The 23,297-nt window shown below is 42.2% G+C and overlaps 1 protein-coding gene across 4 annotated transcripts in view; it reads right to left on the bottom strand.

Annotated features, from left to right (window-relative positions):
- Positions 1-1,949: 1,949 nt before the first annotated feature.
- The window catches only part of KLHL24 (kelch like family member 24), a 23,322-nt gene continuing 1,974 nt past the window's right edge, over positions 1,950-23,297 (bottom strand). For 2 of the 4 annotated variants that reach the window (XM_027661774.1, XM_027661775.1), the window contains exons 2-8: positions 21,658-21,744; positions 17,224-18,211; positions 12,142-12,326; positions 11,047-11,165; positions 9,794-9,982; positions 9,180-9,368; positions 1,950-8,037 (exon numbers count right to left, since the gene is read on the bottom strand). In XM_027661774.1, the coding sequence (XP_027517575.1) occupies positions 7,837-8,037; positions 9,180-9,368; positions 9,794-9,982; positions 11,047-11,165; positions 12,142-12,326; positions 17,224-18,143 (1,803 nt within the window). In that variant the 5' untranslated portion in view covers positions 18,144-18,211; positions 21,658-21,744 and the 3' untranslated portion in view covers positions 1,950-7,836. The remainder of the gene's footprint in view (positions 8,038-9,179; positions 9,369-9,793; positions 9,983-11,046; positions 11,166-12,141; positions 12,327-17,223; positions 18,212-21,657; positions 21,745-23,297) is intronic. The other 2 variants (XM_027661777.1, XM_027661776.1) reach the window with 1 other exon arrangement.

Below are 23,297 nucleotides of genomic sequence, written 5' to 3'. Positions count from 1 at the left end.
GGCTGCCTCTCGCAGCACCGCGGAGGCAGAGGACGGCGCGGGGAGCGCGGAGCTACCTCAGGGAAAGGGTCGAGCCGGCCCCGTGGCGCTGTGGGGGCCGCGCCGGCCCCGCCGCGGGCGAGGAGCGGGCTGTGGGCAGGGCAAGGCTCGCCCGCGGCACCTCGGGGACCGAGGTGGGCGACGCGGCCGCGTTCCTGTGTGGAGAAACGGGTGCAGTGCCCTGATCTGGACTTGCTGCCTGGAACAACCGTGTTTTAACGCGTAATAGAATTTGGGGAAGACATTTTAACACAGAAGATACTCCACGAAAGGATGTTGAGAAGGGCACTGAGGTGCTGGAGCGGGTCCAGACAAAGGCGGCGGAGATGGTGGAGGGTCTGGAGCACAAGTCCTGTGAGGAGCCGCCGGGGAGCTGAGGGTGTTTAGCCTGGAGGAGGCTCAAGGGTGACCTTATCACTCTCTACAACTCCCTGACAGGGAGCTGTAGCCTGGTGGGGGTCGGGCTCTGCTCCCAGGCAACATGAGACAGGACAAGAGGACGTAGTCTCAAGCTGCCCCGGAGGGGGTTTAGGTTGGACATCAAGAAGAAATTCTGCACATAAAGGGTGATTCGATATTGGAACGGGCTGCCCGGAGAGATGGTGAAAGACTGGATGTGACGCTTAGTGCTCTGGTCTTCTTGACATGGTGGTGTTCAGTCAGGTTGGACTTGATGATCTCAGAGTTCTTTTCCAACCAAAACGATTCTGTGATTATATGATTAGCAAATGGAAAAAAACCCAACCAAACAAACAAAAAAACCACACTAAAACCAAGAAAAGATGCCTGGGCTGATGAGGTGCAGGATAGCAGCAGCCCACAGCACATGCCACCTCTCACAGCCAGGATGGCAGCCCTCACCTGCCCTTAAATAGGCTTCACAAAAACCTTGTACCATACTTACTGCTCACCATACTTCATATTCTCTCAAATCAGAGCTAAAATTGTCCAAATTAGTGCAGTTAATGCCACAGTTTGGTTTTTGCCAGGCTGCAATACCTGTCAGGTGCAGCTAATGGCATTGATGCTTTTGTCTGGTAGTCTCATGGTTCGTGCACTGAGCTGTGAACCAGCATAAATTAGTGTCCTGCTCACTCATGGATTTGCAAACTTATTTATGAGGCCACTAATTTGCAAGTACTTGACTGTTCAAGGCTTAGCCCTTAAAATCCTTTTTTTTTTCTTATTATAGGACCACTACTAGGCCTCTTTTCAGAACATTTCAATGTTTTAGGGAAGTAAGCAAGACTTAAGATTGCACAAAGAGCCAGTTCTGAGTCAGATCTAAAGTACACATTACATGGAAGAGGAAGCCAGGAGTACAACCAGTATTCCACTAGTATTTGTAAAAAATGTGGTATTAAATCAAATGATTCCTCTCAGTTCAAGTATAATAGTACCTCTCCATCCCAGTCTGACCCGCTTACTCCGCCATCTGGGAGCAGGACCTTGAGATGGCCAAGTAGCTAACTTTAGGAAAATAAACTTTCTGTGATTCTTTCCAACCTGTCTTATTGCCAGTCACCTTCCTAGTGTTATATGACCTCTTCCTGATTTCCCATGCTGGTTTCGCCTTCCAAGTCCACTCACATTCTTTTCTCATCACAGTACCAAGAGCAAACAATATTTCACATGCCACCCATGTTTTTTCAGTTTTCTTTCAAGTTTAGTCCTCTCCACAGCCTCCAGCTTGCCTTTATTCCCATTGGTAATAAGTTCTGTGTTGAAGACAGAAAGATGAGAAGGGAAAACACGTACACTGGGAGGCAGAAGAAAGATCAATGGATAGAGACTGCACAAGGGGCAGAATCCAACAAGTTAAATGACCCAGAAAAAACAGGAGGGAGGTTCCTCCTTGCTCCACCAAGCCCCACCCTGGAACTTCTCATAAACTAAATAAACCACAGTGAACTATTCAAAAGGCAAATGTTTATTAGGTACACTGAACTTTAAAAAACTTTCAAAGAATTATGCAAGAAATATATTTAAATATAACAGGTGTTATTGCAATTGTGCTACATAACAAAATCACTTTTCTACTGTCAGCACAATCTGAAGACCTCAATGTTATATGCAAGACACGTTACATTGACTCTGGCACACAGTAAGTGGTCTGAGCTTTCCTGTTCAATCGCTTGTGCTGCACCAGGCTGTTCTCCAGGACAAAATCAGCTCTTCGTGGAACTACGGCTTTTATGTTTCAGTAAATAAAGGAACTGGTAAGGAATAACACAAACTGCTGTTTTCCTCAGCAAAAAAGGAAAATCAAAACATGATTTCAGGCGAAGGTACAGTATCATATGAGTAACAGTTCAGGAGGTAAACTCTCCTTCCGTGGCCAAGTAGCTCCTATTAATCCGACTCCAAATTGCTACAGGTGCACCAAAGGAGAATGACTCACAGGTCCAGCATTTACACAGATGAAATTAGTAATAGTACATTACATTCAAGTCTCTTGATTTGCTTATTGCCATGCTGCACCACATTATTGCTTCATATTTTGTATCTTGAACAAGAGGTTGATGACTTCAGAGAGTTCAGAAATATCATAGAGGCTACTGACTAAAACAAGAAACTGTACATATTAAGGTCAGGAAGTCAAAGACTAACCTCAGTCCTTTGTCACTGAGGTGTGCTGGAAACAAAAAATAGAAAAAAACAAATACTGATTTCCGTAGATTATATCTGCCATAGCACTGTATAAATGGAAGCATTCTAGGCATATTCTAAACAAGAAGTTTAACTATTTTAATTAAAATGAATGGCAACATTTATTTCTCTTAGAGAGACATTAACAGTCCAGACAGTAAGACCAATCCTAATAAAGGTGCAAACTGGGAGAAGTAATCCAAGCTCTTTTTCACAATAGATAAAAATATAGGTGAATTTAAGGCACAGGTCTTTTCAAAATTAACATACATTCTTTTCTTCGAAGCTAAGCATACAAAGTAAGCTACAATTACATTATTAACAAGCTGTACACAGGGGCTTTATGTGCCTCACTTATAACAGCACTATCAGAAAATGATCAGAGAATTATTCACACGCAGATGTTCACACACAAATGTGAGCGTAGACTGGTTCCCTACAGTAGAAAAAAGAAATGCTCCTGTAATAGTTTACAGTTCTTAGACAGTAACGTTACCAAGGCTGTATACTTTGATGAACTTGTGTAACCTTAGTTAGGGAGGAGAGCAAAGGCAGCGTGCAGAGAACACGAGTCACTTCCTGTTTGGGGGTGGTAGGAGCCTGTTGTGTGGCAATGCTCAGTAGCACTGACATGGTCGTGATGAACTGACAGCCACATCCATTCTTTATTAATGCTGTCTGAAATAATTCCATACTGAGGAAACTTGTGTGCCAAACATATTAAAAAAAAAATTAAAAAATCACTGCTTGGCCCCCAACCAGACAGCAAATTTCTGCTTAGAAATCTCATCTTACCATTTAGACTCCTTTTCTGAGTATATGTTGCTCAGATTTTTTTAGCCAGGCACAACAAACCTTTTCATTTGTACTTTCTTGTGTGCATGCGACTACATCCAGATGAAAATATTCATTGTGCCTCACAGTGATCACGTCTCCTGAGTTTCTTAAGGCTCTTGGATTGGTTTTTGCCATCTTCCGTGGAAGGAATAAACCCCACATCTACTTGCCTAGTTGGGCAATTCAGAAAGATGAACCTTTGGCTTTTCTGAGCTCTGCCACTGGCAGAGCATAACTGTATCTGCACATCTATTGCTCCAGCTGAGTTCACTGAATGGAGACACAAAATATTTTTAACACCTGAGTTTCTGCATCTGGAATTGCAAACTTGTGAGCATCCAGAACACCTTGTTTCAGCAAGCCCAGCCACATGTACAAACCCCTCCTGCCACCTCTCCGCTCCAGGGAGTTCCTCTTGTCTCTTTGGAGCTGGACAGAGCTCACGGCTCTGCCCCATCAGCCTCAGGCAGGAGGGGAACCTGAAGTCACAGGCAGGGAGCAGGTCTCCTGCTTCTCCTTCTGTCCTTACAGCTCAAGTAAAGAAAAACCAAGATAACCTGAGTATCACCAAGATAACGTGGTGAACTCAACTATTTTGAGGAAGAAGCTGGAACAGACAGCAGTGTCCTTACTCTCAAGCTTCCTCTAAACCTCTGTCAAAGTGAGCATTTCCTCTTCCTACATCATTAGCCTCTCTCAAAAATTTGCAGTATTAAAAATATCATTTAAAAAGCTTCAGTAAATTATGATAAGGTCCATATCAACATGATCTGCATTAACATCTCTGCTTCAGAGAGTACCACAAAGCAATCTTTGATGAGAACCGCGTTGGCGCCAATTAAAATAAAAAGTGCACAATCTGGACCCCTTGGTGCTGGAGTGGAAAGCACAGTGCCCAATTCCCAAAATGCAGGCACACAGTACAAAATGACTCATCTGATGGAAGAGATTCCACAAATTATGCCTACTTAAGCATTATCAAGGAGGGAGCCTACAAGTACAACTAACATGATTCCCAGGAACTGTTCCGTGCTTGGCGGCTGTAAAAGGGGGAAATGCTTCAGCTCAAAGCAGAAGGCTGGAGGCTGCTCTGTACTGCAGCACTGAAATTGGTGGTTCAGAACCTTCCAGAACTCCAGCTGCAAGGAAGCATCAACTTTCTTTTCAATTAACATCACATTACTAAGAACAGAACTGGACATCAAAATGGAGAAGAAAAATATTTACTCATTCCTGTTTAGTGAAGACAATGCTTAGAAATTATTTTTTAGGTGTTACTTGGAGATACTTGGGCCCTCTTCCCATGTGTGGTTGGACTGGAGTTACATCTTTGTGCAGGTGCTCTAGAGCTACCAAACCTATCACCATTTATGATGGTGATTATTTTGATTAGAGTACATGGCTTTAATAATTTTCTTTCCTAGCTGAGACAAACCTCTTCCACCTCCCCAGCTTCCTGCTCAAGCCCATAAACTACAAGCAGCTAAATATGCATAATAGTGACAGTTTAAATCTTGGAATTCATTTATACCTAAGTGAAATGCATTGGAGAACAGGTGGCTCAGGAATGCGACTTCCAAATTAATGCACCCTTCTAGAAAAATGGTTCATTTTCATTAAACCAAAGTTGAATCGTTCCTTTTCTAGTACATCTAAGAATAATTGTTGTAACAGAGCAGGCCATAAGTGAAAATTATTTACTGAGTTAACAAGCAAGAAGAAAATCTCACTGCCTGTTGTAAGGAAATCATTGCATAAGTAACTGCCATTAAGCAATGCTCCACATCTGTAACTGCTCAGCACTGAATACAGGTTGTCAGGAATTGTAAGCAGAAGTTTTCTTCTGCATCTACATTTCTGCATTTACTGTTCATTAAACACTGTCATTTTCAAAATAATAGGTAACAGTAACAGTACATAAATTGTTAGAAAAGACAACTAAACTATAAAATGCATCTTCAAAACCATAGAAAGCAGTATCTTGTTATTTACAGAGTAGTGCAGTATTATAAACACAGATTAAATGACACTGTTCTACACCTACAGAATAAGGACTGTTTAAAAACAGTTTAGCATGACAATCAACATTACAAGTCTGAATACAAACAAGAAGAAATCAAAGGAGAGTATTTTTCAAATTGCATCTCTAATTAAGTGCTTCTAGAATTTTTGACATTTTCATTTAAAATGATGGCACAAGCTATATACACTGTTAGTATATAGTATCAGTTACTGGGCAATTACCATTGCAATCAACAGACCTTATTCACAGGTACTGAAATTGCTTTTTCAAAGTATAACTTGGTGAGCAGAAACAGAAGGAATCTAGAAAAGGATTAATTTATCTGACTCTTTTGTCTTGCATTACCGAGGGACTTTCTTTTTAGGGCAATGTGGATGTACCTGCTCAGGAACTGACTTCCTGATCAATCACTGATATGCAGATTTGTATTTTATCAGTATTCTTATTCAGCATATACAAAGCAGTGTTTGGTATCCAGCCAGAAACTGAAATTTGTGTCCTTTCCTGAGGTTACAAGTCAATGCATCCCAAAGTGCAGCTCCCAGTGCTCTTTAAAAGTCATGACCATGTTACCGAAAACGGTGACTCCCAGTTTGGCACAGCTTCACTGAGGGTCAGAATTTCCATCTCATGAAGAAATACTCTGGGAAAACACATGAGGAAAGTCCAGTGGAACAAACAACATTCCAGATATGGTGCTTATTTTCACCCTCCGAGCAATCACAGAGACCTGAATCCTGAGGCCAGGGCTGGCTCTGCAGGGATTTTATGGTTTTTCTTCTGCCCTGGCACTGACCAACTTCCTTACTGGCTGCTGTCCTCAGAATTCCTTTAAAAGGCAGTTCCTGAGGTTTTTGGTGATTAACAGGAAATTGGTACACAGACAATCCTATTCATTTTCCAACTCTTAAGTGCTGTTTCAGTTTTTATGAACTCTGTGCCTCAACTGTACAACTGTGTACTGGAAATAAAGAGACCTAGAACAAAAATCTAGAGAAGACTTAAAAAAAAATACCTTTACTGAAAAAAACCCTAAAAAATGGTGGTGTGTGTCAAAATACAGGCGCTTCCTTGGCTTCAAAATTATCCAAAATATGTCATATGGGAGTCACCTCATATGGCTACATGGACAGGTCCACAGATATTTTTCTGGTGACAGTAGGGACCTTCCCAGAGCTTCTTCTTTATCTGTGGCAAAACTGTTTATATGGTAGTTTAACTGTACTGAGTGATTGTCTGAAGAAAGGCCAAGAAATACTTGGTGGATACTCTGCCATCTCTGCAGATGAGATATCCAAAAAACCAATTTATAAGCTGTAGGGCACAACCCAAGTCCCTAACTCTATCCTCAGGTAATTTATAATGTGATTCAGGTAAGTGGAAGAATCCAGAGTTCATCATCTTTTATTTCTTTAATAGAGATACTTTGCAGTGAGCAAAGAGAGAACCCAGTAACCTTCAGCCTTCAGCCATACTGCTCACAAAGGTAAAAACTGGGACTCAAAATTTGCTTCACAGACACATGGCCCACACCCCCCTGGTTTTCCATGTTTTCCATGTCATGTAGCCTTGTACTTCTGATGGACATCTATCTACACTATGAATAAGGTCCACAGGGTTAAGGTACCCAATTGTCACTGCAGTGTGTTGTGGTGGCTCACAAAACAACCAGTTTCTCCTTCAGAAAAAAGCATTCCTCAGAGACTCTCCTATTTGTCCTATGTAGCTTGTTTTGACGCTTTTTGGGGTTTTAATTCCAAACCATGCATGATCTGACATTAAATCTGCTCGGTTAAGGCAAGTAATCTGCCTGTAGGAATGCTGCCTACAAACTACAATTATTTAAACTTTTTAAATTATACATAATTATCTTAGATGATTCTTTGGGATCAAAGAATCTATTTTTCCCATTAGCAGAACTGGAAACACCTTGCAGATATTGCTTCTTAGGACAGAGGCACAAAAGCTTGTGAAGGCACTTTCCCCAAAAAGCTTCCAAGATTTTAATTACTAATCACACATAGGGCAAATTTGCTGACCACTAGTACAACATACTGTTACTGCTCTTGTATCAGAGTCCACAGCAGATAGAAATGAACTCTGGTTACTGGGTAGGTTTGGAGACTTGTTTTGTCAGTTAAATGAACCCTTTTTCTAAAGGCACGGGATATAATTTTCATACGACACTTAGGCAGGGAATTCCCACTTCAGGAATCTTTAAAAAGCCTGTCTTGCAGCAGACCACTGGATTCATTCATGCAGTTTTCTTCTTTTTTCAGGAAAAAAAATTACAGTTTAAAGCCTTTTTCATTATATCTATGAATGGTCACACAGCCATGATATGATACTGGCCTGGGCATGGCTGCTACTCCTGTGATAATGCCCGTTGCAGGGTCATAACAAAGAATAGTGTCTGTGGCTTCACCATTTTCCCGTCTTCCACCAAGGATATAGATTTTTCCATTACACACAGACATGCCACAATTCTCCTGTTTCAAAGAAACACAAAGGAATACATGATTATCTAAAAAGCAAGACCTTGATTCATGCATATCTGCCCCAGTGCAGGAGGGCAGCACTGATTCCTGTTTGTAAACAGGCCTATACTATTTCCTCCTGAAAGGGCCAATGCAGAAAGGACAATAGTTAGAGAAAGCAACAGCACAATCCTACAAAAAAGGCTGTTTCAGGTCTAAGCCTTCACTACATAGCTCATACAAGGGATATAATGGAATTCAGCTGAACACTGTACTTACTGTTTAAAGATCTGAGATAGGGAAAGGAGGAGAGAACAAAGGTTTTCAGAAGAGGGACCACAGTAGGTACTGTTAATGCAAAAAACGGGAACAAGGAGAAGCATCTTAGAGGAGTAACAGATAATGAAGAGGGATGTAAATGGGGAGAGGAAAAAAAGGCATGACTAAAAGGAGTGCATAAGAAAAGACTGTGCTATGTCTTACTTGAAACACCGATAGGATTTTATTTCTTCCTTAAAAGCAGGCATGGAAAAAATATTCAGTTAAATAGAGAACTCAGATCAAAACAGAGGAACAGAGGGAAGGCCAGGAAAAAGAATGAAGTTCTGTTAAGGAATATCACAGTAATAACATCAGGAAATGTAACTGATACATTCATTTGCTACCAAGGTTAAATTCTGTGTCCCATATGTGGCAGTGACAGAGCCCTCACTACTCAAGTCAGAAATTTTCTGTGCTATACAAAGGGGCTTTCTCACACTGTAAAAACAGCCTTCAATATTTGGAGTTACACTGAAAGGCTTTAATCAACTACAAGGAAATTACTATCTTCAATCTAAATCAAAACATGCAGCAGAACCTGACAGAGTTAATTTCTATACAACTAAAAATTCATCCATCATGCTGTTACCCTGTACTCCAACAGGAACAGCTCCCAAAGTTTGGACTGGCTAATAGTGACACCCAGCTGAAAAGCTACTGGTATAGAAAATTCTTCTGTGAGGTTTTGAATTACATAGAAGAAGAGGTAAAGCAAGAAAGGAATCAGAAATGCAACTGTATCAGAGTTAAACAAATGCATACTCATTTCATGCCAAGATGATAATTTCAAAAGCTACGTTTCAGCTGTGTGCAGGTCTTCTATTGTTAATTACCTGTCTGCTGAACGTGTTCTGTACATGCATCCAGTAGTCCTCAATGGGATCATAGCAGTAGATGGCTTTGGTGAGCCCACCAGCAACGTAGATCAGGTTGTTTAAGGACACGGCCGTGATACATCTCTTGGCGATGGGGATCGTTGCACGGAGCAACCAAGAATTGGTGTCAGGATCGTAAGACTGAACCTGAAAACAAGTACAAGTCTTTCACATTAACAGTCTAACTGAAGTAACAGCCTGGGATGCCCACACAGGTTATACAAGGAGAGACAAAGAAGCAGTGCCTGGTGGGCAATACCTCACCCAGAAAACAAAGTCAATATAGGTCCATATATCAATGTCTAAACACGCACTTGTATTTGACATTATTTTCTGAACACTCAGGTTTAAGAATTCACAGAACTTGTGAAGCCAGTGACAGTATCCATGAGAAACACCACAAGAACAGTATATCCCTGAATTAACATTTCCTACTCTGTATTTTTTGTATTATAATAACACCATACTCCCTTCAGCAAAAGCAGTTAAAGCAGACCTCTGCAGGATCGGGTTGTAACCCAGCAATGCTGTTGCCTGTGGGCAGAAGATGCAATACAACACAACTCACTGACCTTGTCAGAACAGGTGTTGTCATCAGGCCCACCCCCGATGACAAAGAGTTTGCCCACACAGCTGGTCACGGCCGGGGAGCTCACGGCCTCTTTGAGGGGAGCCACCTCTGTCCAGCGGTTGGAGAAGGAGTCGTAACACTCCACACTGCTGAGCCGGTTCTGCCCGTCATAGCCCCCGACCACGTACACCTGTGCACAGGGGTGAAAACTGCCATTGGTTCTTGGGCAGAGGAAGGGTTACATATAAATATGAAATTAAATTAATTTAAAGCTAATTTGCTAGGTATGCGAAGGGATACTTTTCTCGGATTTTTAATATATACACAGGAGAAGAAGAATGCAGTCTAAAAACAAAGGGTAAAGACTTCCTGGAGAGTTCCATTCAGTCACATGTGGAATGACACTGCAAACACATGCCAAAGCATAGTGTTATTAATACTACGATAGAAACTTCCTGTTTGAATGGCATTTGTTAGAAAAGGCATTTCTCTGCATTTCTCTTTTTTTAGATGACATTCAGCAACAGCAGCAGCAAAAGTCCATCTGAGTTTACCTCTGCTTTTCCGTGTTTTGCTTTTCCTTACTTACTTACAGAAATATTGCCTCATCTCAGTTTGTAAACTCTTTCCTGCCCCTTCTCTCATATTTAAGAAGCAGAACTCATTATTTATGTCTACTTGCTTCTGTTTGCTCAGCTGCAAGTTTCATCTCCACGAAGCCCAAGGGATACCACATGCACATCCTTCCTAAGTTTCACTAACAGAATCCCCACAGGCAGTTGATCCCAACTACCCATTTTATGGTTCAGGCATATACACCTTCAAAATACAGCAAATCCTCCTGTTTCCACACTGCATGTGTTCAGTTAATTTCAACATAAAACATTAAATAAAAGATACCACATTCAGAGCAACACCAATTTCTGTTAATAACTGCAAAACTGTTAGACCTTTGACAGCACTTGTGAAGTACAGGATAATTCAGATGCTTCTTTGCTTCCCAAAAATTTGCTTCTTGGGAATAAGACACTTCAATGATGAAAAAAAAAAAAAAAAATGACTGGGCAGTAAGATGATTTTCACGTCCAGGGGTAGTGTCTGACTGATAAAAAGCCTAATTGTTTGAGATATTAAAGTATTTTTTAAAGTATCTGATATGAAATACAAAGTAATACTAAAGTGTTTTCTCTACTGTTTTCTTATCTACATGAAAACATCCTGACTATAAAAACAATTAAAATATACTTCTCTTACTTTACCAAGAAGAACAGCCATTTTATGTCTCCATCTGCCTTTATTTAAGGAAGCAACTCTGATCCAAATGTTAAGTTGAGAGTTATAAATCCAGACATCCCGGCTATTGATTCTTCCACCTTTAAAAACAGAAATATGCCGACGTGAATAATTCTTGTATGGGAAATGCTATTAACATGCCCCTCTACAGGGAGCAATGAAAACTTGGTATCACTTTTTGGGTGATATAAGGATCTATCAGTATCTGTAAGTTAGACTGAAAAAGTAATTTCCAGTGGATTTCAAACACAAAAGCACACAGTGAGTTATACTCCTTATGTTTGCCTTCCTCACTGACATGCTGAGATCACATTAGATTATTTCTTGAATGCATGTGAACGGCTTTTGCCCCCGCTCTGAATTCAGATTCCCTGTAGTGTCACTGCCCGGATGAGACACCCAAAGCCTTATCCCCTGAAGTGCCCTATGGCACATCCCTAACACCCGCTGCTCCTCTGTCCTGTCTGTGCACATCTCCTTTGTTTTACACTCTGTTCAAATGACACAGGTACTGCACACCTGAGGAAACAACTTCTTTGGCTGAACTAACTCACAGATCGGGGTGGCTGAACCATCAGCTGCACCCTGTAATTTTCCCTTGCTAAAGGACTGCTGGGAAAAGCCTGCTTGAGATTTTTTGCTGGTATTTTTCCCAGCTGTCACTGCAAACAGTCTGCTGCTGTATTTTAAAGCAGTGTACTGCATGAGCTGGTCTCTTTAAATACAATTGATGTCCTGGAATCAGCTGTAAAAAACTGCAGATTCATGCCAAACAAAAACTCCAGAAAGCACTTTTGTTTACAGTAAGATTGCACTGGGGCTGGTTTTCACCATTTACATCAGAAAGTGACTTTCAGCCGAGCTTCTGGAAGTTCACAGTACAAAGATCTGCCACACTACTTAAAAAAATCCCAAACAACAAACAAGAAAACAATCCCCAATCAATCACAGAATCATAGAACGGCTTGGGTTGGAAGGGACCTTAAAGATCATCTAGTAATGAACAACAACCAATCAAGAAAAGAAAGAAATCTTAAAGTTTTTAGGATTATTCACCTGAAACAAGAATATCATTCCGTAGAGCACACACGGCATACTCAGACTTGGTAAACTCTGGAAGTTTAGCCAGTGATTTCCACTCTCCTGTTACGGGATCATAGCACTCCGTGTACGGCAAATTAAACCCTCCAACTCGTTCACAGCCCCCAACAACAACTATCACCTCAGAATAACCAGTTGATCTAAAAAAGCAAACACAGAAAACTAAGATGTAGGAGATATTTATTAGTACATGGAGGCCAAACAACATCGTCTTCAAAACTGTGTGAAAATCAGAAAATTTACTATTTAGTGTTAACTTCTACAACAAAAAGAAGAGTCATTTAGCAAACAGAGGTTTCACTGTTTCCAGCTGTCTCGTTACACAGCAGGTGTCACTGACAGGTGCCCAGAGTAAGTGGTGGAGTTCCACTGCACAAGGTTATATGTAAAAACCAAATAATTAACACAGAAAGCCCTTACTTTAATAGTATTTTTACTCTGTGTACATAGAGAGATCAGAAACCAAGTTCAAGCAAGACCTGTTTCACAATGAAACCAGTCCTGACGTTCCCCCCGAGTTTTACAAAATCAATACTACTTTACATTGCTTAAATATCCAAAAAGTTTAAAAGCTGAAGGAATATACAGTCACCAAAATAAGAGAAAAGAAAGTGGCCTTAGAGCCAATGCAAAGTAAAGCAAAAAACAAGAGTAGTGACAGGAGGAAACATTAAGGAATGCTAAAATAAAAATTCAAGCCTAAACCAAAAATTAAAACTCAGTGTGAAAAAAATTAAGCATTAGACAGTCTGCAATGTACACAAGTAGGCCTTTAAATTCTATTCCACACATTCATTTTCCTTCTACTAACCAAATGGTTTTGTATTATACATATTCTACATTCACAGCAATAACAAAACCTCTTATTTATTAATTCACATTTGAATGTAGAGACTCAACCATCTTTGATGTGCAAATCAAACCATGAGCACCTTTTATTCCTCCTCTCAAATTTCTAATTTCTTGTCAGCATTTGTCAAACTCCTTTCTTTTCAGGGCATTTTTAGACTAAAGCATTTTGCACTGACATATTTATTTCAAGGACTGCTGTCAATTAAGTAAAACTGAATGCAAAATTCATTTTATTTTTGATAAGCCTTTTTGTCGTGTCGAGCTTTGTACGATGATCCCAATGTGAACAGACATCTCACAGAAGAGACATTAATACCATTGCTGAGAACTGCAGTCTTCTCTCAAAAACAAAAGACTCAGAACTGCCTTTGAGGTAAAAGTTTTGTGATTTGCCCCTAAAGATCCTATTATAAACTTATGCACATATTCACCTATAAATCCTGATGAAGTTTTCCCCATTTTGAAACACCAGAAACAAAACCAGTCAGCCCTTTTATCCCCTTGTCACCACAGGCTGTAATTTAAATATACCATACATCTTTCTACTCAGAATACTGTCAATAGGAAAAGGCAGTGCTAAATGGTAACATCCCACAAGATGATACAATGAGACGTGTGTGAGGAGTGGCACTTACGCACCTGAACCGGGCAGAAGAAACTCTCGGCAGCTGCTCAGCTTTGAAGTCGGGCTCGTTCCTGGTTTCTATGTATTTACTGTTACCGGTTTTTGCTTTTTTGAGGAACAACTCTGAAAAGAATCTCTCAAAGGATAAGAGAGGGGAAGTTCCTGTGCCAGCAAAGCATTACTGAGGAAAAGAACTTCCATAAAAGCAAGACGCTCAACTCGTAATTTGCCACAGAAGCAAGTCCAGATACAGCAGCTAATTGTGGGCACAAAGAGGTTTGCCTGAGGATTACTTTCTAGATTAGAATCAAGGCTCCACTCACATACTGAAAAGCTTAGTGCATTTTAAAAATAAATGAACCAAAAATCTTTGCCCAGAGAGAGTTCTTTATGAATTGTTATGATGAAATCTTTCTCTGTAAAGAAAATATTCATTTAGCACAGTATTTCAAATCTACAGAAAACAAAAAAATTTCCCAACATTTTAGTACCTGTATGACCATATTTTTTCTTCAGTTAAGAAACATTTCCTCCATTACATTTTCTTGGAGGAGTCATGCACTGTATAGGTTTTATGGTTAGTTCCTAAAATTTTTTTTGCAAATGACAAAGAGCATGTTACTTTAACAAAAAAAAGTAAAACTGTGGTGGAATTACACAAAAACAACATACAGGCAAAGGATAATTCCAGAAAAGAACTAAGGATATATCTGAGTGGAGGTTAGAAAAACCTGTGACCTCAACCAGTAGCACAGGAAGCCCTCCCTGTAGCCCTCAGAAGAAACAGTGTGAGCAAAGTAACAGAGGTGTTAAAACAGGCACTAGAGATCCCAGGAGGCCCTGTCCCACCAGGAAGAGCTGCATAAAATAGAAAAGGGGGGGATGGAACACGACCAGCAGTGCCATGTCATTCCATGCATTCCCAAGAGCAGGTTCCTGGGGGTCCCAAGTTACACAAGGTGAGAACACCAACCCACACAGCAAGAGCTGGACAGAACTCTCGTAGGTCAAAGAGATGACATTCAAAATCATGTGAAGTTTGGAAAACAAAGTACAGAAAGTCTGGTAAGTCACTACTTTTTTTTCCCCCAATGTTAAATCACTTTTGGGTAGTAAATGAAATAGCAGACAATATGTGAAATGAAATAGAAACCCACCTCTCCTTGGGGGGAAAACGAGGGACTACATTAAGGCTTTCTAAAGGCAACCAGAAAGGATGTGTTAAAATGTATGAACGTAACAACTTTCAGTTAAAGAGAACACTCAGGGGATGGTAACTAGGCAGGCTGAAAGAAGCTTTGATGGAAAAACTCAGAGGTAGATGAAAACCTGAAGACAACTCAAATCACACAGTAGGAAGAGCCTATGTTGTCTTTTGTATGGAAATGTGTTACTGCTCACTGCCTGGTCTCAGCTTGGAGATTTGCTGTGCAACACAACCAGAGGGGACAGGAGAGACTCCAAAGGAGCAGGAGAGACAGCCTCAAGATGTCACTAGTCCATAACTGAAAAGCTCTTTCAGAAAGACCTCACTTGTCAATGATGCCTTAGTGGCAAAGAGCAACAGTTATGCCATACTTTAACTCCAATTCCCTTCAGGTAACTCTTCACTGGCTTCAAAAAGAAAAAAAAAAAATCAACTTGTTTAAAAAAACAAGTTGAACTCACTTCACCCGTAAGTACATCCTATTTATCACTATTTATATCCCAAAGTTTCAACAAAAACACTTGTGTGGGAATTTCTTGTCCTGCAGCCTGTCTCCTTTTGGAAACAGTTTATATAGAAAAGAAATTGGAGGAAGGCAAGAAAGAAGGAAAACAGCTCTCCAGCAACCTGTCCCCTCTTCCCAACCCCCTGCCAAAATGCCCAGAAAAGGTGTGGTGAAAACACAGGAGAAGGGGGACGTGGCAACTGCTTTAAAATATGACCTCTTTTTGCTATAGGCAACAGAAACAAACAGGCAACAGAAACAAATGACAAAGAACTATTCCATGAATGTAATATAGAAAAGGGGAAAAAATTCCTGCTGGGAGGCCAGCCAGTTTTCCTCTTTGTAAATTACTTCTCTTGTTCCTGCCTACTTGAATTCCCAGACCAGTTTAACAAGCTCAGCAGTAAAACCAGCAAAACCCCCTGGCTTCAGAAATCACCTGTATTAGGCAGGGTACTTCATGTGCAAACTGGAGCACTACACTGAGGCTGCTCAAATTCTCAAGCACACACAAACCATGCACTGGCAAAACTGCTGGGTCTGAGTGTATTTGCCTTCTTTAGCTAACTGAGTAACAGACACAGAATAAACATCACACCAAATACACTGCACACTGTCAGAATTCCAATGGTCCCTCCCTCAGGCTTGGACTCAGAAACAACAATTGCACCAGTTTCCAAACTGCCATGACCCAAACACTTCCAAAGACCCTCCACCACAGCACTGTGCAGCTTAGAAAATCTGGCAGCTTCGCTGCAAGGACTTCAAGAGTTTCTTCTCTCATGGCAGGACTGAAGACTGGAAAGCCACTAATGGGGCAAACACTGCCAAGTATTCTTTTTCCCTCTTAAGGAAGCCTTTAACTGCTGCCAGAAAAATAAAGGTTTCCTGAACAGTCAATGTAGAGCAACCACATACGAGTAAGAGCAAGCAAAGAGGAGTAACTCCTAACACAATCTGTCTCGACCAGATCATTGCATCACCTTAATGCAACATATGATTTTATAAAGACAGCTTAAATCAGGTGGAGCTGACAATAAACTATCCTGTCAACTATCATTGACATGAGGCTGGGAAAATATTTTTCAGGAAAAAAAGAATCATAACCACCATTGCTCATAAATGCCACTAATGGATTCTTCCTCATTTCTTTTTGCAACCTCAGTCACCTATTTGTGTAACACATTATTAAGTGGCAGCAATTCTGAATTATTAAAATGTCACAGAATAAACACGAAATACTTCAGGAGCTGTTTCATAATTCTTTAAAAATTACAATATTTGGTTTCTTTACAGTTAAGAACCTGTTCTACTGTCTATTACGAATACATGTACTACTCCATCTGTAAAGTATTTGTGATGCAGCAAGGAAATGCTCTGAATACATAATATCCCCATCCACATCCTTTGTGGTGTGCTGGACACTTGCATGACTTTGTTAGAAAAAGAAAGGTTGGGAAATGCAATGGTGTACTTGCCACAGCACATGAAGTTCTCTTCAGGACACTGCTACTGTATGGAATACTTTAAGGTCTCCCTTAGCAAACATTAAACTTAAGAAAGTGTTTTACTTGCAAGGTAATACAACTTTACTTACCTGAAGAGTTGTTTATTTCATAGCAATAAAGTGATCTGTGCAGAAAGACTCACTTAACTCACATTTTCAAGACACCTGTGAGCTTCATGGCTTGTGGGGAAGTGCTGAAGAGTAACTGTAGCAGCTCCAGAATGCAAAGCAAAATAATCTGCAAGAGATTTTTCTCTGGGCATACGTCTATCAAACATCTGTGCAACAAACTGTGTCCTTCTCCTACTTAGAAAAAAAAGGAAAAAAAAAAAATTCCTCACCTGCGTGGTCTAGTTCTGGGAGACATCATCTCATTTCCAAGGATATGGTATCGTCTGGCTTCGTGCAGGAGCTGATAGCACTCTGGGGAATTCTGGATCAGCTGGTCCACCTCCACAGTCTGAACGAAGTAGTTGGGGTGCAGGAGCGGGAGCCTGACGTGTGTCAGCAGTTCGTGGAGCACCGGCCGGCGCAGCTCCACGGCGCGGTACACCCAGCGCATCACGGCCTCGAACACCATCTCCTCCTTGCTGATCACCAGCTCGTCGCTGCAGATGTAATCAATGAGCTCATCCTTCCCCAGCTCTAAGAACTCTTCATGCTGGGACACGTCCTCAAATGTCTGCAGCGCAAAATTCCTGCACTTGGTGAACAGTGTCTTGAGCGAGTGCGTATCTGCGAAGCGCTGGATTCCCAGGCAGTTGCAAGGATCCAGCTGCTCTTCCAGGAACTTGGCGCAGGCGTCACGCAAGACACTGATCTGAAAGAGACTCGATGTTTCAAAGAGATACTGCACGTTCTCCGTGGTGATTTTCACCTTGCCCGTGTACACGTACTGCAGAAAGCAATCCATGGCCTCGGCAAAGATGCCGTTGATCTCCACCAGCATCTCCCGGCTCTCCCGGTGGTCGTTGCAGAACATGGCTCTGAAGTAGCTGCTGCAGGCCGAGAGCACGGCGCGGTGGCAGGGGAACTCCCGGCCCTCCACGCAGATGATCACGTCTGTGAACAGCCGGCTGTCCCGGAACTCATTGAAGATCTGCAGGATGCTTTCTGCGTGGGATGATCCCGAGGAGAAGTCGAAAAACTCAGGGCCTGACAACGACTTTGGGTCCATTTCAAAAACCTTCCGCTTGGTTGCAGGGGAGTCTCGTATCCCGCTCTCCTCTCTATTCAGTCTGCGTCCCAATATTAGTACCATTGTTACATCAGTTGGCTATAGAGTCATTGAGAAAAATTTGCAGAGTTTCTCCTTCTCAGTGCTACGGTCTGGAAAATTAAAACACTTCAGTTTTCAGTCTGGCACAACCTCAGCTTCATCACAAGAATCAGACAAGATACTTGTTTGGTCACTCTAAGAACTGGAGCAATTGTTGACCCTTCCCTGAGGTGACACAATATTACAGGGCAAAGTACCACACACCCTGCACAGGGCAGTGCAGCACTATCTGCCACACTTTAAATGCAAAATATACCCAGAAAACAGGTGTCCTAGATGGCAAGTTCTGCATGTCCCAGCACCACTGGCATTGCATTAATGTTCAAGACAAAACCCTCAAGATCTCAGCTCTAGCAAATCACCTGACTAGGCAGAAGCCAAAGATTTCCTGGATAAAAATCCAGAGCCTGGACTTTTCACTTTTTTCAGAGTAATCCTCATTTCAGCTGGAGCCTCTGAGTGCTACTCTAACAGCACTAGCCAAAAAAGGTGTGGGGGGGAAGACTGAAATTCTAAAAATGAAAGTTCAGCTTAGAAATCACCCCATTTTCATTATAAAGTCTATCATAATGAAGTCTTATAATACTCATGTTTAATGCCATTCTGTGATCTCAACAAACAACCTTGGCCATAAGTTTTTACCTGTTCATTCCTAACATCTAAAAATTAGTTCACTGATAATCTACGATTCAATTGCAAAAGAATGTAAACTGCTAGAACACAACACAGAATGAAGAATAAACTACATGTAAAACTACTGGAAATAAGAACCAAGGGGCAACTTGCTGAGAACATGGACATTTTGTTTCCACAGTACTACTAGAAAATAATTACCAGCAAAACTTTTTGCTGAAACACCTTCCAGTTTCAAGTACAAGTGTAAACGTTCCCCCCAATGTGCAAACACACACTCACATTATCAGAGCACTGAGGTTGCAAAAATCAAACACTCAAATGTTAGCATATGCCAATAAGTTTCTGGGTGAAGAAAATGCAGCTGACTTTGCAGATAGTGCACGTTAGAGGCAGTGAGAACAACCAATCTAGCAGCAACAGGGCCTTTTGCCTCTGCTGAACTTAAAAAATACCTGGATAAACATCCACCAAAACACATTTGAGGCAGCAAGAGGCTGGGCAAAACACCCACTCAGACCTCACACTGGTACAATTCCGAATGCTTGTGATATGTCTGCAAGGACATGCACTGAATTATTTTAAAAGTTTTTTTAAAGGGATTTTTTTTCTTTTTGTCTCCCAAAGGTTAAATTCAGTTTCCCTGAATACACAGCCAGGAAACTTCAGCTCCTCACAGCAATTTCATTTCCTGATGTGCTTGCATCCTCAGAGCTGCAATTACCCAGTCCCAGACTGGCCACGTCATCACCTAATATAGAACACAATGAATGTGCTTTTTTTAAACAGCCTTTATACATGGCACCTTTAAAAGGCACCATCTGAACAAACAGCAAGGAAAGAATGTGTGCTGTACCTTTACTCATTGAGAAAACAGGCTCTAAAAACTATCATTTTCCTATAAAATTTTTTACACAAATTTACGTGGTAGATTCTTGGTATGGCTCATTCACCCTACCAAATTTTAATTTGACTTACAATAGGGCCAGTTGTCATTCTGATGCCTGAAAAACACTGTTGCAATGAGCCTATCTAATAACTGATTGCTTCAGAGAGACTTTAACGAGACATAAATAGACAGTCTGATCTGTAGCTGATACTCTATCCCATGTATTGCACAATGATTTTACTCAGTAGTGACGCAGGCTGGATACAAAACAAAACCAACCACCACCAGCAGCACCTCAGCAGCAATGTTGCTAACACCCCTATCCCTTACACTGAATCTCATCTGCAGCTGCACACTACTAGCACAAGAAAGTGGGCAGAAACAACGGAGCAGCAGCAGCAAATGGAAATATAACAACGAAAATATGAATATAAACCCTAAAGGCTTGATTCCAGCATCACAGATTTAAATCAGAATTTCACAAAATGGAGCTTTTCCAAAGCAAAGTCAGCCTGAAACCTCAAACAAGACCCCGACCCATTGCATGAAAGGGGAAAACACAGCAACTAAGTAACAAAACCTTCGAGATTAAATCTTTTGCATTATGTGAGAAGTTAAGACTTAAGACAGCACTGTATTATGCAATCACTAATAAGGGGAAACAAGAGCTCTAGGTTAGGACTGCACACTGAAGGAACCTTTATGCTTGGAACAACACAGAATTAGTGGTCAGTAAACGATTCATTTTTCTTACTGTCCTAATGGTTTAAAGAAATTGGGGAATAAAAAATAATCCATAGAATACAAACTAATCAAGGGGGTAAATATTGTACATTTACAAATAAGACACTAGAAAAGAAAAGAAATCCACTCCATTGCAGAACTTACTGCCTTTGAATGTACTATCCTTCAATCTCTGTGCAGCTAATCACTTCTGAGGTGGCTTCAGCAAAGCAATTTCACAGGCCTATCAGCAACAGTGTCACATGTTCAGCTCTATCACACATATGTGTGGCCTTCCTGCAAGTCTTGCTCTGGCAGTTTTAAAATGTCACCTTGCAGCTGCCTGCTCCAAACTGGGAAAGGCAGAGGGGAACCTGTGCCTGAGGCTGAGCTGGTTAGTGAGCAAAGGGCCAAACAAGGGGGGATATCCTTGTCTGCACCTTACCTGTATACAGAGGTACCCTACCTGCCTACAGACTCTGCATCATAAAGCACCAATGATTTACAGAATTTAACACTTGGATCTCTTTAACAAGTTTAAACAAAACAAAAAACAAATGCGTTTTTCCGAAAGGCAAGTACTGGGAATTATCAGATCAAAAAGAAAAAACGAAGCAAAATGTATTGGATTGCTTGTCTGAACAAGGGTCAGCAAGGACAGACCTTAAGTTTGTTAAATCAGAGTCTGCCCATTCAAAAAACTGGAAAGAAAAACAGATCACACTTCCAATCAACAGGTTTTAAAAATGCTTTACGAACACAGTCATGGCTCTAACACAGTTGCTACCTGCACATACACATATCTCTGAATTAAGCTGGGTTCACCAGAAGTTCAAGTTCCTTTATTTCTTTCACCTATACTGTCTGTAGGTCTTTCTATACAAGATGTTCCTCAGAAACAGCCTAAGAGCCCATTCAGAGGCTGGTAAAAGAGGTCTATAACATGTTTGCCCTGACACCTTCCAGCAGTAAATCCTCCTATGTAAATTACTTTCACGATGCACTAAACTTCTCCTTCCTCCACACAACATGTATTTTACCCCTCTCCCTCACCGACAGCTCTGCCAACAGCTGGCAGCTGGTTCTGTCTTCCCTGTGTGTCACAGAGCTCCTCTGCCCCACCAGCAGAACTGACAGAGAGCAACAGAGGAAACACAGGGATGGGGTGAGGCCCTTTGGTAACACCTCATCATCAGCTGTGCCCGAGCCCTGCCCTCAAAGCTCACCCTCGGGGTGTAGTTTCGGCAGTACCTGAGGCTGAGCAGGGGTTGTGCTGCTGCCAGTGGAGGTGGCGTCCAGCCCGTGCTGCTCCCCTGGCGTGGCCGGACCGCTGACTGCCTGTGGAGGGAGAAAAGGAAGCGCTGGGAACTGCCCCGGGAAGGGCAGAGCCACCAGCACAGCCCCAGGGCAGCCCTGCGGCCCTTCAGGGCACGGCTGGGGCCGCCAGACAGGTCGTGTCTGCTGCTCCCCGGTAGTGTCAGAGACAGCACCCCCGAGGTACCACAGCCAAATCCGCAAACAGAAACGGTGTTTTCATTCCCAGGCACGGGACCTGCAACTCAGGTTTGGCCAATCCTAGTTATTTCGTGATTTCAGGTAACACGATCTGCAGGCGTGCTTCATCTCAGATGGCTGGTTACCACAAGAGTCAGAGAAAACAAACTCCGAGTGTATCGACTGCAGCTCACTGGCTAAACCACAACACGTGCTCTTTTTGGTTTTAAAGGAAGAGAAGAAGAAGAAGAAAAAAAAAAGTAACCTCTTCCTCCAGCAAAAACCAAACACATTTATTTTTGTCTTTGAGATACAAAAAAAGACCCAAAAGTTGTTAGTTTTAAAGCACTTTTTTAAAAAGAAAAATTATTCTTGTTTTACAAGAGAAATTGAGCATTTGCATGTCTAAAATAAAAAGTCTTCAGGAATACCGAGTAACTAGTAAACAAAAATTCACAGTTATCAAACTGATTGACATGGTAAGGGGTTAGCTACACTGTAGAAGTTTTTTATTGTAATATAAGGCACTATTCTGATTCTAAAAAAGAATGTCAAAATTCAAGAGTAATCCAAGCTAATGACACACAAAACCAAGCCTTAAATGCCCTCTAAAGTCACCCGGCAAAAAAAACAGGAACTGATTTGGACATGGGAGTCGTGATTATTAAATAAAATCAAAACAAAAACGTGGCAAAAAGGAACACCTTTAAACTGCGCAAAAATCTTCAGCTACCCTTTAGTAAGTCCCTGAGAAAGGCACACACCCACTGGAGGGGGAAGAAAGGAGGGGAAAAAAGCACACTGCGTAGTATTGTTCATGTATGGGGAAGAAACCGTGAGAAGTCACAATCTTTTCCCGATTTTGCTAAAACAAACTAAACCAGAAGCCGAGCCCCGGCCACGGCCCCATCCTGCTGGTGGGTTCATCCAGATGCCCTCACACCCGCCCCCGGGCAGTGCCCGCCGGGCAGGAGCGCGGCCCGGGCACGGCTCACCCACGGGGCCAGGAGCGAGCAGGGAGCGCTGGAGAACGGACCTGTCCGCACACAGCCCGGGCGAGCTGCCGAGAGCACGGCTCGGCGCCGGGGCGTTCTAGCCGCTCCCGCAGGGAACAGCGCGGCCCCGAAACCCACTCAGCCCACCGAGGAGCGCAGGGGCTGGAGGCGGCGGCACAAAATGGCTCCTCCCGTCCCGCCCTCCAGCTCACCTTCACCCCGGGCCGCCCGGCCCCGCCCCCCGCGCTCCGGCCAATCGGCGGCCGCGGCCCCGCCTCCCCCAATGGCCCGGCCAATCGGCGGCCGCGGGGGGCTCCGGGGAGACCCGCGTTACGAAACCCCGCGGGCGGCGCGGGGGCAGCGGGGACCCCCGCCCGCTCCGCCCGAGCGCCGGCACCGGAC

This window comes from Corapipo altera, unplaced genomic scaffold (genome assembly GCF_003945725.1).
Source record: "Corapipo altera isolate COAL_440 unplaced genomic scaffold, ASM394572v1 175, whole genome shotgun sequence".
In the NCBI taxonomy this organism is placed as follows: domain Eukaryota; kingdom Metazoa; phylum Chordata; class Aves; order Passeriformes; family Pipridae; genus Corapipo; species Corapipo altera.
This window is presented reverse-complemented; position numbering and strand designations above follow the sequence as displayed.